General features: G+C 42.7%; 1 protein-coding gene across 1 annotated transcript in view; it reads left to right on the top strand.

The window, feature by feature from the left end:
• The window catches only part of LOC129725464 (uncharacterized), a 38,824-nt gene extending 27,138 nt beyond the window's left edge, over positions 1–11,686 (top strand). The window contains exons 3-4 of the mRNA XM_055681340.1: positions 9,962–10,220; positions 10,298–11,686. Of these exons, the coding sequence (XP_055537315.1) occupies positions 9,962–10,220; positions 10,298–11,039 (1,001 nt within the window). The 3' untranslated portion in view covers positions 11,040–11,686. The remainder of the gene's footprint in view (positions 1–9,961; positions 10,221–10,297) is intronic.
• Positions 11,687–13,147: the final 1,461 nt, after the last annotated feature.

Consider the following 13,147-nt stretch of genomic DNA (forward strand, 5'->3'; position numbering starts at 1 on the left):
AGTGACATGGCGACGTATTCTGGATTCGGCACTGGATTGATAATCGGTCTGTCGCCTTAACAGTAAATTAAGTAAGTAACAAGTGGCGAGAGAAGTTTCTCAAAATTAGAACTTATAAAGACGTAACTACGATCGACCATGTCGCAAGAACGTTTGTGTGGCTTGGCGATAATATCGATAGAAAGACAGGTGCTTCAAGAAATTGATATGTCGGAAACGATAAAAAAAAATTCAACATTGAAAGCATGAAATGTTCATTTTTGAATTGTTAACACAACACATGCTGTCTAATCATATTTTCGAGTCTATAGAAAATGCGTTTCATATAAAAGAAAAATTTGAGGGGGGGGGGCGGCAAAATCAGTCTTCGCCTGCAGCTCAAATCAGCCTTCGTCCGCCCCTTTTCTTACGTCCAAAATAAAGTGCTGAAACTAGACACCGTGTTGTCTATGGAAGAACCAACGACGATCGCATGGCAGCAAAATGAGTAGGCAACATGAAAAGAATAGCGATAAAGTTTTCAAAGCCAAGAAATAAAAAGCTAAAGAAAGACAGGGGGAAAAATCGGAAAAGGAATTTTTTTTTTGGGGTGAAATTTGTTCAATAAAATCAATGTAGAATCCGGGCGGCCTTTATTTTCCCCGCACATACGGAGAATTTTGTTTTACAAATCCCTGGCAAGTGGGGCGAACCCGATGAAACGAGTGATTCGACGACGAATGTAGGAGGGTGATGGATTAGGGCAGCTAAGATGCGCAGTGCCACTCGTCAGATTGTAGAATGACACATACGGAAGGAGATGCAACGAGCCCAAATCTTCCGGGAGGAAAAGCGCCGCCTGGAGGAGGAAGAGTATGAAGAGCTGAAACAGCTTCACCATTCTCCGGAAACGCGAAACTCAACGCATCCCGCAGAGGCTTTGTGTGGGATAAAGATAGTAGTATTCTGACGGACGATCGTGAGGTGACCGAAAGGTGGAAGCATCTCTTTGACGAACACCTGAATGGCGCCGGTGAAAGCGATCCCGTCGGTGCAACCAACGTAGAAGACGTGCCAGCGCTTACGATAGACGAAGTTAAGGATGCCATCAAGTAGCTGAAAAAGAGTAAATCGGCTCAGAATGATGGCCTCGGGCCCGGATTAATTGCAAGAATTTAAGATACAGAACAGTTACCGGAGAAGTGAAAGGATGGGGTTATCTGCCCTATCTATAAGAAAGGCGACAAATTGGATTCCGGAAACTATCGTGCGATCACCGTCCGGAATGCCGCCTACAAAGTGCTTTCTCAAATCATTTTCCGTCGACTCTCACCGCTAGCCAACAGATTTGTGGGAAGCTATCAGACTGACTTCGTGGAAGGACGGTCTATGACGGACTAAATCTTTACCATACACACCACCTATTCATCGACTTGAAAGCCGCGTATGACACCATTGATTGAAAAGAGCTATGAAAGGTCATGGACGAAAACGGTTTTCCGGGTAAGCTGATTAGACTGATAAGGGCTACGGTGTATGGGACGCAGAGCTGTGTACGGACTTCGGGTGAATTGTCGGAACCATTTGAATCCCGCAGGGGGCATCAAAACGCGGGTTACGATATTCAACAAAAACAGTCAATTAGTTTGCTTTGCTGATGACATGGACATTGTCGGTAGAACAATTGCGGCGCTGGCAGAACAGTACACCAGACTAAAACGGGAAGCAGCGAGGATTGAGGGTGAGCTCAGTGTCTTCGAGGAACATTTTTCTGGCCACTTACGGTCTCCTCTAGTCCCCCTTCAATTAAGGCGATTAACAAAATAGCCAACATATTTGTTATCCTAGTGGCTGATGGTTTCAAACCAAGTAGTTGAACCTACCGTTATGGTCTTTCAGAATTCCCCCTTTTGCTGGTCGGTTTCCCAAAACCAAAAGCCAAAAACGACAAACCTGTTAATTTTCTTTGTTTTGTTTATTCCCCAAAATTCGTAGGTATTCAATTAAAATATGTATGACATTTTACCCACCTATTGGTAGCGTAAAAGGGTTTTAGAACGATCTATTTCTTGTTCCAAAAAGTGACAAAAATAGACCAAAACGTATACCAGTTTCACATTTCTTCAATTTAGATCTGGTACAAAACAAAATTTACACCACCGGTGCAGCAGTGAATTTGACTTTATTCCAAAAAAAATAGAACAAAACAACGATTTGGACCACCGCTGAAGATGCCATGAGTTGCAGAAACATACGTCTAAAGTATATGCTAGCTGGCAGAACGGAAGCCAACCGACAACGCCTGAGCAGTAGCATTACGATTAACGGTGATGTGTTCGAGTTAGTGGACGAATTTGTCTATCTTGGCTCACTGGTAACTGAGGAAAATGTTAATAGCCGTGATATCCGGAAGTTATTGCGGTCGGACAGACTAAGTCCCCATACGAAGTACCCTCATAAGACCGGTTGTTCTCTACGGGCATGAAATGTGGACAATGCTCAAGGAGGATTTGCGAGTGCTCGGAGTTTTGGAACGATGGGTACTAAGGACGATATTTGGTGGCGTGCAGGAGAACGAAATATGTAGGCGGAGGATGAACCATGAGATCGTGAAATTCTACGGCGAACCCAGTATTCAGACCAAGTGGAGTGAGTTCTGACGGGGAGTACACGGCGTCCCAGGGATTGGAGAGCGGTAGCCAATAACCGAGTGAATTGGAGAAACTTTGTCAATCAGGTCATGTCATTATGACGGAATGTCAAATAAATAATAAATCAAATAAAAAATAATAACTAATCCCTGGCAAAGGTCTAAAAGATTAACGTAGCCTTTGCAATCGGGCTTCCGGAAGTTGTACCTCAAATTGGCCTAGCGGGCTAGTAGCGGTCTCAATCAACTAGATTAGTTGAGAGAATTCGTTATCGATATTGTTTTTGGGCATATTTCTCATGTTGCAGAATAAGTACAACGCTACACTGTGCCCCAGTACTGAATCGAGAAAATTTCCAGCTCAAAAAGATTTTCGACCTGATCATGAATTGAACCCGATATCACAACCGTGTGTGGGAGAGCTAGCCGACCGACATTGCTAACCACAGAACCACGGGGACCATGGACTAAAGTTTCACTTTTTTGGCCGATGAAAAAAAAATTTTTTTGATATCGAAAAAAGTTGTTTATGGAGAGAGTCGATTCTTCCGATTTTTTTTTTTTGAGAATACACTAGATCTCGACAATCATTCTAGGACATTTGGCATAATCAGTTTTTATTCGTTATCAAAAATTTTGTGCTTTTTTTATCGGTCAAAATAGCGAGGCACTACTTCCCGCAGTCTGATTGCAAAGTCTAAGTTAGTCTTTTAGTCCTTCGTGAAATAACCTTCAAATTCTTATTACTCATCAAATACATACGCAAATCGCACAAACTGTGTTGGATATTGGAGATCTAACTGTTCGTTAACCGTAATAGTTCCATCGATTCTGCTTATTATCGTGATTGGAGCCTTTCTTTACTTTATAGGACTTTAAACCTGAACACCTCTTGGATTTCAGAACGAATCCTGGTAACATTTCTACATTTTGAGCCACAGTATGGATAGAGAGGTTCGGATTCCTCTCCAAAATCTTATTCATTTTTCTGTCCATAGAACTATCCGAACGACTAATATTTTGGTCACTTCTTGGTTTTTTCATTCAAATGTTTAGAAAACCTTTTTAACGCATCGTGGACTGTAATTTTGGGCAAATTAAACCTTTTTTGCGAGATCACGTATAGAGAGGTGAGGATTTTCGGTACGGTTGTACAAGATCCATTGCCGCACGTTTTTTCGTTCGTAGACATTTCGAGCACTATTTACGTTGACATTTCACAACAAACTGAACTGAACTGACAAACTGAAGTAGGCAAAAATATAGACCCCTCGTGGCTCGAATTGCTGGAGTTACGGGAGTTACACTGATTTGAAGGTGTCCGGATTATTGTAAATACAAAGCTTAGATACTTTCAATTTCTTGTGATTTCAATTTAGATACGATAAAACCACCCATCAGTCCCTTCAGTGCACCTATCGTAAATAAGTGGACAGTAGGCAGTGATGGAAATGAAGCGAATATGACTCAACCGTTGCTTCATCTTTATTCGAACAAATTTTGATTTTAACAGATTGGAAATAAATTTGAATCCTCTCATTAATGAAATGGTGCAAGTTTCTGGGAGAAAACAGATACATGATTAGACTACATCAGCTCTTAGAAGCGAGTCGTTGTAGTGTTTTTCGCTACATACACCCGTCCCTAGGGAAAGAATGGATGTCAACAAGAGAATATATCGAGACACCCCATATGGAGGAGTACTTTTAGGGATTAAAAAGTGCTATTCTTTCTATCGTATTAACCTCCCCTCGATTCCAGGCATCGAAGTTGTCGCATGTCAAATGACAATACAAGGTAAAGAGCTTTGTATTGCCTCAATATATATTCCTCCCAGAGCACAGGTTGGGCAACGGCTGCTCTTTGATTCAAAAGAACTTCTTCCCTCGCCACGTTTGATTTTGGGAGACTTCAACTCTCATGGCGTGGCTTGGGGTTCCCCATACAATGATAACCGCTCCTCTTTAATCTATAACCTTTGCGATGATTTCGACATGACTATTTTAAACAACGGTGAAATGACACGTATCCCGAAACCTCCAGCGCGCCCAAGCGCTTTGGATCTATCCTTATGTTCGACGTCGCTACGGTTGGATTACACATGGAAGGTAATCCTCGATCCTCACGGTAGCGACCATTTGCCTATTCTCATTTCAATTAATAACGGGTCAACTCGCATGCGACCAATTGACATTCCGTATGACCTCACACGGAATGTCGATTGGAAGTTATACGAGGAAATGATTTCAAAAGCGGTCGAGTCGATTCAACATCATCCACCACTTGAAGAATACAACCTCCTCGCGGGCTTAATCCTCGACGCCGCGTTGCAAGCCCAAACGAAGAAATATCCCGGCGTAACGATCAAAGAACGGCCTCCCACTCCGTGGTGGGACCAAGAGTGCTCCGATGTCTACACGCAAAGATCCGACGCGTATCTGACCTTCTGGGATACAGACGATGCCGACGACTTTAAACGTTATTCGGAGCTTGATACCAAGTTTAAAAGCTTGACTAAGGCAAAGAAACGCGGATATTGGCGTCGGTTCGTAAACGAGACGTCGAGGGAGACATCAATGAGCACTCTTTGGAACACAGCCCGAAGAATGCGGAATCGCGTAACGGTCAACGAAAGCGAGGAGTCTTCAAGTAGGTGGATATTTGATTTTGCCAGGAAAGTATGTCCGGACTCTGTTCCTGAGCAAAACATTGTTCGCAATGCGTCTCCGGGCCACGACGCGATTGAATCACCTTTTACGATGGCAGAATTTTCAGTTGCCCTCCTGTCCTGTAACAATAACGCGCCTGGGTTAGATAGAATCAAATTCAACTTGTTGAAGAATCTACCCGGCAATGCCAAAAGGCGCTTGTTGAACTTGTTCAATAAGTTCCTAGAGCAAAACATTGTACCGCAGGATTGGAGGCAAGTGAAGGTGATCGCCATCCAAAAACCAGGGAAACCAGCTTCTGATCACAACTCTTATAGGCCGATTGCAATGCTATCCTGTATCCGGAAATTAATGGAAAAAATGATACTCCGTCGTTTAGACCATTGGGTCGAATCAAATGGTCTACTATCAGATACTCAATTTGGCTTCCGCCGTGCCAAAGGGACGAATGATTGTCTTGCGTTGCTTTCAACAGATATTCAGCTGGCGTATGCTCGCAAAGAACAAATGGCGTCTGCGTTCTTGGACATTAAGGGGGCTTTTGATTCCGTTTCTATTGACATTCTTTCGGGTAAACTTCACCGACAAGGATTTTCTCCAATTTTGAACAATTTTTTGCACAATTTGTTGTCCGAAAAGCACATGCATTTTACGCACGGCGATTTGGCAACTTTTCGCATTAGCTACATGGGTCTTCCCCAGGGCTCATGTTTAAGTTCCCTTCTTTACAACTTTTATGTAAATGACATCGACGAATGTCTGGCAAACTCATGCACGATAAGACAACTTGCAGACGACAGTGTAATCTCTGTTACAGGAGCCAAAGCTGCCGATTTGCAAGGAACATTGCAAGATACCTTGGACAATTTGTCTGCTTGGGCTTTACAGCTAGGTATCGAATTCTCTCCGGAGAAGACTGAGATAGTAGTTTTTTCTAGGAAGCATGAACCTGCTCAGCTTCAAACACAATTAATGGGTAAAACGATTTCTCAGGTTTTGGTACACAAATATCTTGGTGTCTGGTTCGACTCTAAAGGCACCTGGGGTTGTCACGTGAGGTATCTGATGAAAAAATGTCAACAAAGAGTGAATTTTCTTCGTACAATAACCGGACAATGGTGGGGAGCCCACCCAGGAGACCTTATAAGGCTTTACCAAACAACGATATTGTCTGTTATTGAATACGGGTGTTTCTGCTTCCGCTCCGCAGCAAACACACATTTGATCAAACTGGAGCGAATACAATATCGTTGTTTGCGTATCGCCTTAGGTTGCATGCAGTCGACCCATACGATGAGTTTGGAGATCTTAGCTGGAGTACTACCATTGAAAACCCGCTTCTGGAGCCTGTCTTCTCGTATTCTTATCAAATGTGAGGTCTTAAACCGTCCCGTGATTGAAAATTTTGAAAGGTTAATCGAACTTAATTCTCAAACCCGTTTTATGACATTGTATTTCAATCACATGTCCCAAAATATTAACCTTTCTTCGAATATTCCAAATCGTGTCGACTTATCAAATACTTCTGATTCTACTGTGTTTTTCGATACATCCATGATAGAAGAAACTCGTGGAATCCCGGATCATTTACGCGTGCAGCAGATCCCCAAAATTTTTTCCAATAAATATCGAAACATCAACTGCGACAATATGTACTACACTGACGGATCACTTCTTGATGGGTCCACTGGCTTCGGTATCTTCAATAACAATTTAACCGTCTCCCATAAGCTCGATAATCCTGCTTCTGTTTACGTCGCAGAATCAGCTGCAATTCAGTACACCCTAGGGATTATCGAAAAAATGCCCACGGACCATTATTTCATCTTTACGGACAGTCTCAGTTCCATTGAGGCTCTCCGATCGATGAAAGATGTTAAGCACTCTCCGTATTTCCTGGGGAAAATACGGGAACATCTGAGTGCTTTATCCGAAAAATCTACTCAGATTACCTTAGCGTGGGTCCCTTCTCACTGCTCGATACCGGGTAATGAGAAAGCGGACTCTTTGGCTAAGGTGGGCGCAACAAACGGTGGAATTTATGAAAGACCAATTGCCTTTAATGAATTTTTCTCATTTGTACGTCAGAATACGATCATCAGTTGGCAAAATGCTTGGACCAGAGGGGAACTGGGAAGGTGGTTACATTCCATAATCCCCAAGGTGTCGACGAACCCGTGGTTCAAGGGGTTGGATGTAGGTCGGGATTTCATTTGCGTGATGTCCCGGCTTATGTCCAATCACTATAGATTTGACGCGCATCTCCGTCGTGTTGGGCTCGGGGAGAGTGGTATCTGTGCCTGCGGTGAAGGTTATCACGACATAGAGCACGTTGTTTGGTCATGCCCTGTACACCGTGACGCCAGGTCTAGATTAATAGCTTCCCTGCAGGCCGAAGGTAGGCTGCCGGCTGCTCCTGTTCGTGATGTCTTGGCGAGCCGTAACCTATCCTACATGTCCCTTATATACGTTTTCCTGAAATCCATCCACGCCCCAGTTTAGTCCTATCCCCTTCCGCCTACATCCAACCAAACGACAAGAACACGTTAAGACCCCGGATCCGGAAACAGCAATCAGACCCGCACGATACTCTCAAGGCCCGATGGAAACAACCCAATATGCCAGTCCGTAATATCTTGGCCCAGCAGCGGAACAAATTTAATATGCTGCTTACCTATGGCAATGAAAACCATCAAACAGCAAACCTGTGCTTTTAATGCAAAATATTCTAGCTTAAAGTTAGATTTAGTTTCAGCTCGTAGTCGGCAGCGAGGATAAAAAATTTGCTTTTAGTTATTAAGATACTTTAGAAAGTAAGCTACCAGATATAATTGGCGCCGTTAAACATTGAATTGTATTTGTGCCGTGTCAAATAAACTATAGATGAGGAAAAAAAAACAAGAGAATATAATGCTGACTGAGCAGCAGTGTGGTGTCGTGCGGTAAAAGGGAAAGTGTGATGGAAGGGACTACTAGACTTAGGTTGCAGTTTGCAGTTGAGTTGAGTGAGAGAAGGAGAGTAGATATACACTAGCAAAACTCAGAGGGAGATATACAGTCAGGGTTTTTTTACGCGGTTTTTTTATACGTGGTTTTTCGAGGTTTTTTTTACGCGGATTTTTGAATTAACGCGGTTTTTTACGCGGATTTTTGAATTAACGCGGTTTTTTTACGCGGATTTTTGAATAAACGCGTTTTTTTACGTGATACCGCGCTAATTAAAAAAAAAAAATTCACGAATTTCATAATTAACGTGGGTTGGAACCAGGAACGTTTAAGTGTTTATCTAGTAAAAGACTTAGTCCAAAAAATACTCTCCGACCACCGAAAGATCCGGAATGACCGTCAAAGAGGACAATTTTAAATACTGGTTTTAGAGCGTCTCGGGTTTTTCTAAAGCCCTTCTTGCTGGACTACTTTACGCGGATTAAAAAAAACGTGTTTTTTTACGCGGATTATTGAATTAACGCGGTTTTTTTTACGCGGATTTTTGAATTAGCGCGGTTTTTTTACGCGGATTTTCGAACTAACGCGGTTTTTACACGCGTTTTTTTTTACGAGGTACGTATCCCCCGCGTAAAAAAAAAACCTGACTGCGTATACGGAGAGAATGTTGCGAGTTGAAATCGAATTGTAAAACGTCAGTAAAATCGAATAGGTAAAACGTCGAGATCCTGTGTTATCTCGAAAAAAAAATTTTGACCGAAAAGCGACCTTCTGGGACTTAGCCGTTTACTGAGCAACCGAAAGTTTAGAATGGAATATTCTAAAATTTGCCTCTAAAATGACTCACGACTCGTTCCAAATCAGAAGTAAATTATTTTAATGTTCATTAGGTATCTGAAACTAAATTTTTATTGTTATGGTTCATTTATATTTTTACTAGGGTGGTTCCAAAAACAATTGAAAGTTAATTTGAGGTGGCTTAGTAGTAACTAAAATGCTCATATTTATTTGCTTTGCTAGATTTTCGAGGATCGAAAAATCACAGAATTGAACGCTTTGCAGCACCCTTAAATCATGTTCGATTAAGCTAAAATTTTTTCAAAGATGATTTTTGTTTGGGCCAATAAACAAGCATAGTCGGTTTTCGAAATTTGACATGACCCTTTTCACTGCCCCCCTAATATATACCAATTTTTCTTCTAAAGCTTACCTGTCTTACCTCTCTTATCCAAAACATTACTTTCAAGCCACTAGTTAAAACTTTCTCAAGCAACTATAAAACGATTTTTCAAGGAAATGCGCTTCTGCATGGATTTGATTTTTTGAAAAAAAAAGGTTAATAATGTTAAGAGAAATCGATATACTATATAATTTAAGAGAGTTATTGTTCTTAAACTACTTCACATCAAATGATACGGATTCGGATACCATGAATGTTCGCCTATCAAAGCTTACAATACGCATCTACAAAGCACCTCATTACTCGCATTCACTGATTTATCACAAAGCAGCGGATTCCCCTCAACAAACCTGAACCAAAAACCATGCAGTCTGTTTAACAACCGTACGGGCACCCCGATAAAAGCGACCGTTTGTTTAACGTCATTTAACGCCAATTCTCCACACCACGGGCACCCGCCGTGGTATAAAATGCCCTTTTTTCCTCTGAATTCAACGCCACATTATCCACATTTTCGTCTTCCCTCCCTCGTTCCAGCTTGCACACGTGCCGAAATGCTCGATTACCAACAGCGCATCCAGCGATACGGTCAGGAAGTGGCAGATCGGAAGAAGCCCAGCCAGTTTACGTTCGAAATTTGGGAGTTCATGCAAGAAGCGAAGAAGGTGTGCAAAAACGAACTGATGGACGACGTCGATTACTCCAAGATGAAGCTGTCGCTCGAGGAGAACCTACCCCAAGGTGTGTCGATCAAGGAATGCAGCGATGAAAACGACGAGGAAAGCTCCTCGATGTGGTGGGTGTTAGCCACAGCTGGGATTGGAGGTCACTTTTTAAAGCCTGTTTTTTTTTTCGTTCTATTTCCATTTCCAGGGAGAAGAATTCGCAAAACCTATGCGAAGTACAAATCAAAGAGGATTCGATGGAGGAAGGTGATGAGTACGACAAGGGAAGGCCGCCCAAGTTCGCGCGGTTGGGTGCCCTGCCCAGCTCGTCCCCCTACTCGGCGGAAAATGCACATACCAAATTCAATGAACTGCTGGCCAGTAGCTTTGCAAGCCGTCTAAACGAACATTTGAGCAATAACAACAACAACAGCAAGAGTGTCGATGTCGATAGTTACAGCCGAACGTTTGGTAGCGACTCGAATGCAACCGATGTACCTGTAAACATGTCCCAAACCGACCTAACAAACACGCTGGAAGCCCTCAGTATCCTCAAGAATCGCTTCAACCGGTTGAACGAACTCGGGCAGTGGAAAAACGCCTTCCACGAGGCTCAGAATCTCAGCACCAACAACAATAGTCACAACGACCATCAGCATCAGCCGCATCAGGTCCATCAGCATCAGCCCCACGCCCAACCGCCGCCTCATACACACCCACAGCAAAGGGACCTTCAGCAACCTAGTTCGCCTATTCCGGCCAGTGCATGTGCCACCAACAGTAGTGGCCTTCTGCAGAACTCGAAACTAGCCGAACAGCACCAGCAGAGCGAGCACGAATTGCGGATGGAAATCTTGAAAACTGATCTCGAGACGGCTAAAATCAATAAAGAAACCGCAGAAATTAACCGACAAATTGCACTTCAAAAGCTAAACAGCCTGAACAGTTGAAATAATAATAATGGCAGTTCGCAGGCGGCCGTAACGCACGCACACAGTTGCGGACGGGGCGCGTTCAGCGTTAATTGTAGTTATAATACAATAATTTTCCAACCAAGCTACCTCCTAGTAGTATAGTGCTTAAGTAAGGCAGAAATCAAAGCAGGCTGCTTTTTTTTTTTGTTTCTATTTTTACTCAATAAACTACGACGCTATTTCGTAGCAAGGTAGCAGGCGCCGTTTTTATGTGGCAACCCTATTCACAGTACACACAGGTTGCTCGCGGTTTCGCGAGCGTGTGAAAGCTAAAACCGAAAACTAGACTTTTCGCGCCTTACTTCAATTTGGGCTTTCGAATGGGATATTTTAGTTATTTTGTTTCCTATCCAAATCAAAGCCTTATTATTAACTCTTCTTGTTTCTAGAACAAATTAATTAAATCCAAATCATGCGGTCGAAATTGTGTGAACGGATGATAGTAAGAGATAGATAAATAGAGAGAGAGAGAGAAAAAGAGTTGGGTGTTATTAGATTAGAAGTAGCTTCGGTTTGCTCCCAACGTAATATTTAACTTAATGTATCTCACTTTCGAAGAAATAACTTTGAACTTATATAGAGGATTAACTGAATAAAAGTGAAAATGTGTAACTGTTTTTTGTTATCTTTCTGGCGGTGTCTTGCCCTGTCCGTGTTGAAGGTCTTCTGCATATATGATCAAGTAATAACAATTGGTAGTGCCGGTACATGTACCTACTTGCTTACAGTAAGGAATAGTTGTGAAATAAGTAAATTACGCTTCCATCAATGATAATTAGTCGGACGGATGCGGAACCAATCGGAACGAAATTACAAACGTCAGATCTTGAATAATTGTTTTGTGTTATTTATGGATCCCGCTGACTGGCAGTGATATCCAAAAAAGAGACAAATTGCAGGTACATTTATTTATGCTCTGTAAATATTTTCGAAATCTAGAAGGTAATCATTATTTTATTGTAATTTTCAAAGTTACGAAAGTTAAGAAAAATTGTTTCTACAAAGTTTTAAGTTCTTGAATATAAAATAAAAATTCCCAACAAACAATTTTGTTGATTTACAGCTCATTAAGGTGAAACTGTGTTTTGAAACCACAAATGCCCGACTTCGAGCCACCACGTGGTGGAATTCAAATTTTCAAAAGCACAAGACCCCAAAATAGTTACAGCGTTTGGTGTAAATTGATATGATGTTTGTGATTAAAATGAGTCAGATGGAATCAGTTTACTAACAGAAGTCGTCAGGACCTTCAGAACTCAATAAAATGTAAAGAAAATGAATTTCTTCTACGCCAACGTCCAACACTGCAACCTTTACGGCTGGCCTCTCCGAAATTCCGGTCGCTGTTTGCACCAGAACACGACGGACTTGTCCATCCTTGGATCGGATCGCGTGGACCACCCGATCTTTCGATCAGCGTCTCGTCAACGATGTCTCCTTCGGCAACTGGTTTGGCTCGGTTGAACCATTTCGTCCTCCAAGTGAGTGTAGGTAGATATTCGGTAACCCAGCGACGCCAAAAGCGATTGGCATAGACCTGAGATGTCTTCCAGGTGTGCTTGAGTGCGTAGTTACTGTCGTCGTACGCGATCGAGGGCTTAGAACCGTTTGACGACCCTAACAGGAAGTGATTAGGGATCAGCGCTTGAGAAAGCTCATCGGCTAGCGGTCATTCGGTCAGCGGCCGAGAATTGACAATGAGTTCTACTTCTGTCAGTGTGTTTCTGAGTATTTCGTCAGTGGGTGTGCGGGTAAGTTGGGGATGCTTTAGGGCTTCCTTCAGCTCGCGACTTGCCCCGATGAAGTTGGTGCCGCGGTCGCTATCTGGACTGGGGTACCTCGCCTTGCGTAATTGTCAAACAAGTAATCAGGACACCCCAGCGCTTCTCGTTCCTCATACTGACAACTACGTGCATTGGTCCTAAATAGTCGATGCCGATATAGGAAAAAGGTCGGCAAAAGGGTTGTAAACGTCCGAACGAAAGACCAGACATCTCCGTGGGTTCCGGCTTCGCTTGGCGAATCTTGCAGAGCTAGCGAAGACCTTGGACACACCGGTAGACCGATCTCAATCCTGGAACGTT

This window comes from Wyeomyia smithii, chromosome 2 (assembly GCF_029784165.1).
Source record: "Wyeomyia smithii strain HCP4-BCI-WySm-NY-G18 chromosome 2, ASM2978416v1, whole genome shotgun sequence".
Lineage (NCBI taxonomy): Eukaryota > Metazoa > Arthropoda > Insecta > Diptera > Culicidae > Wyeomyia > Wyeomyia smithii.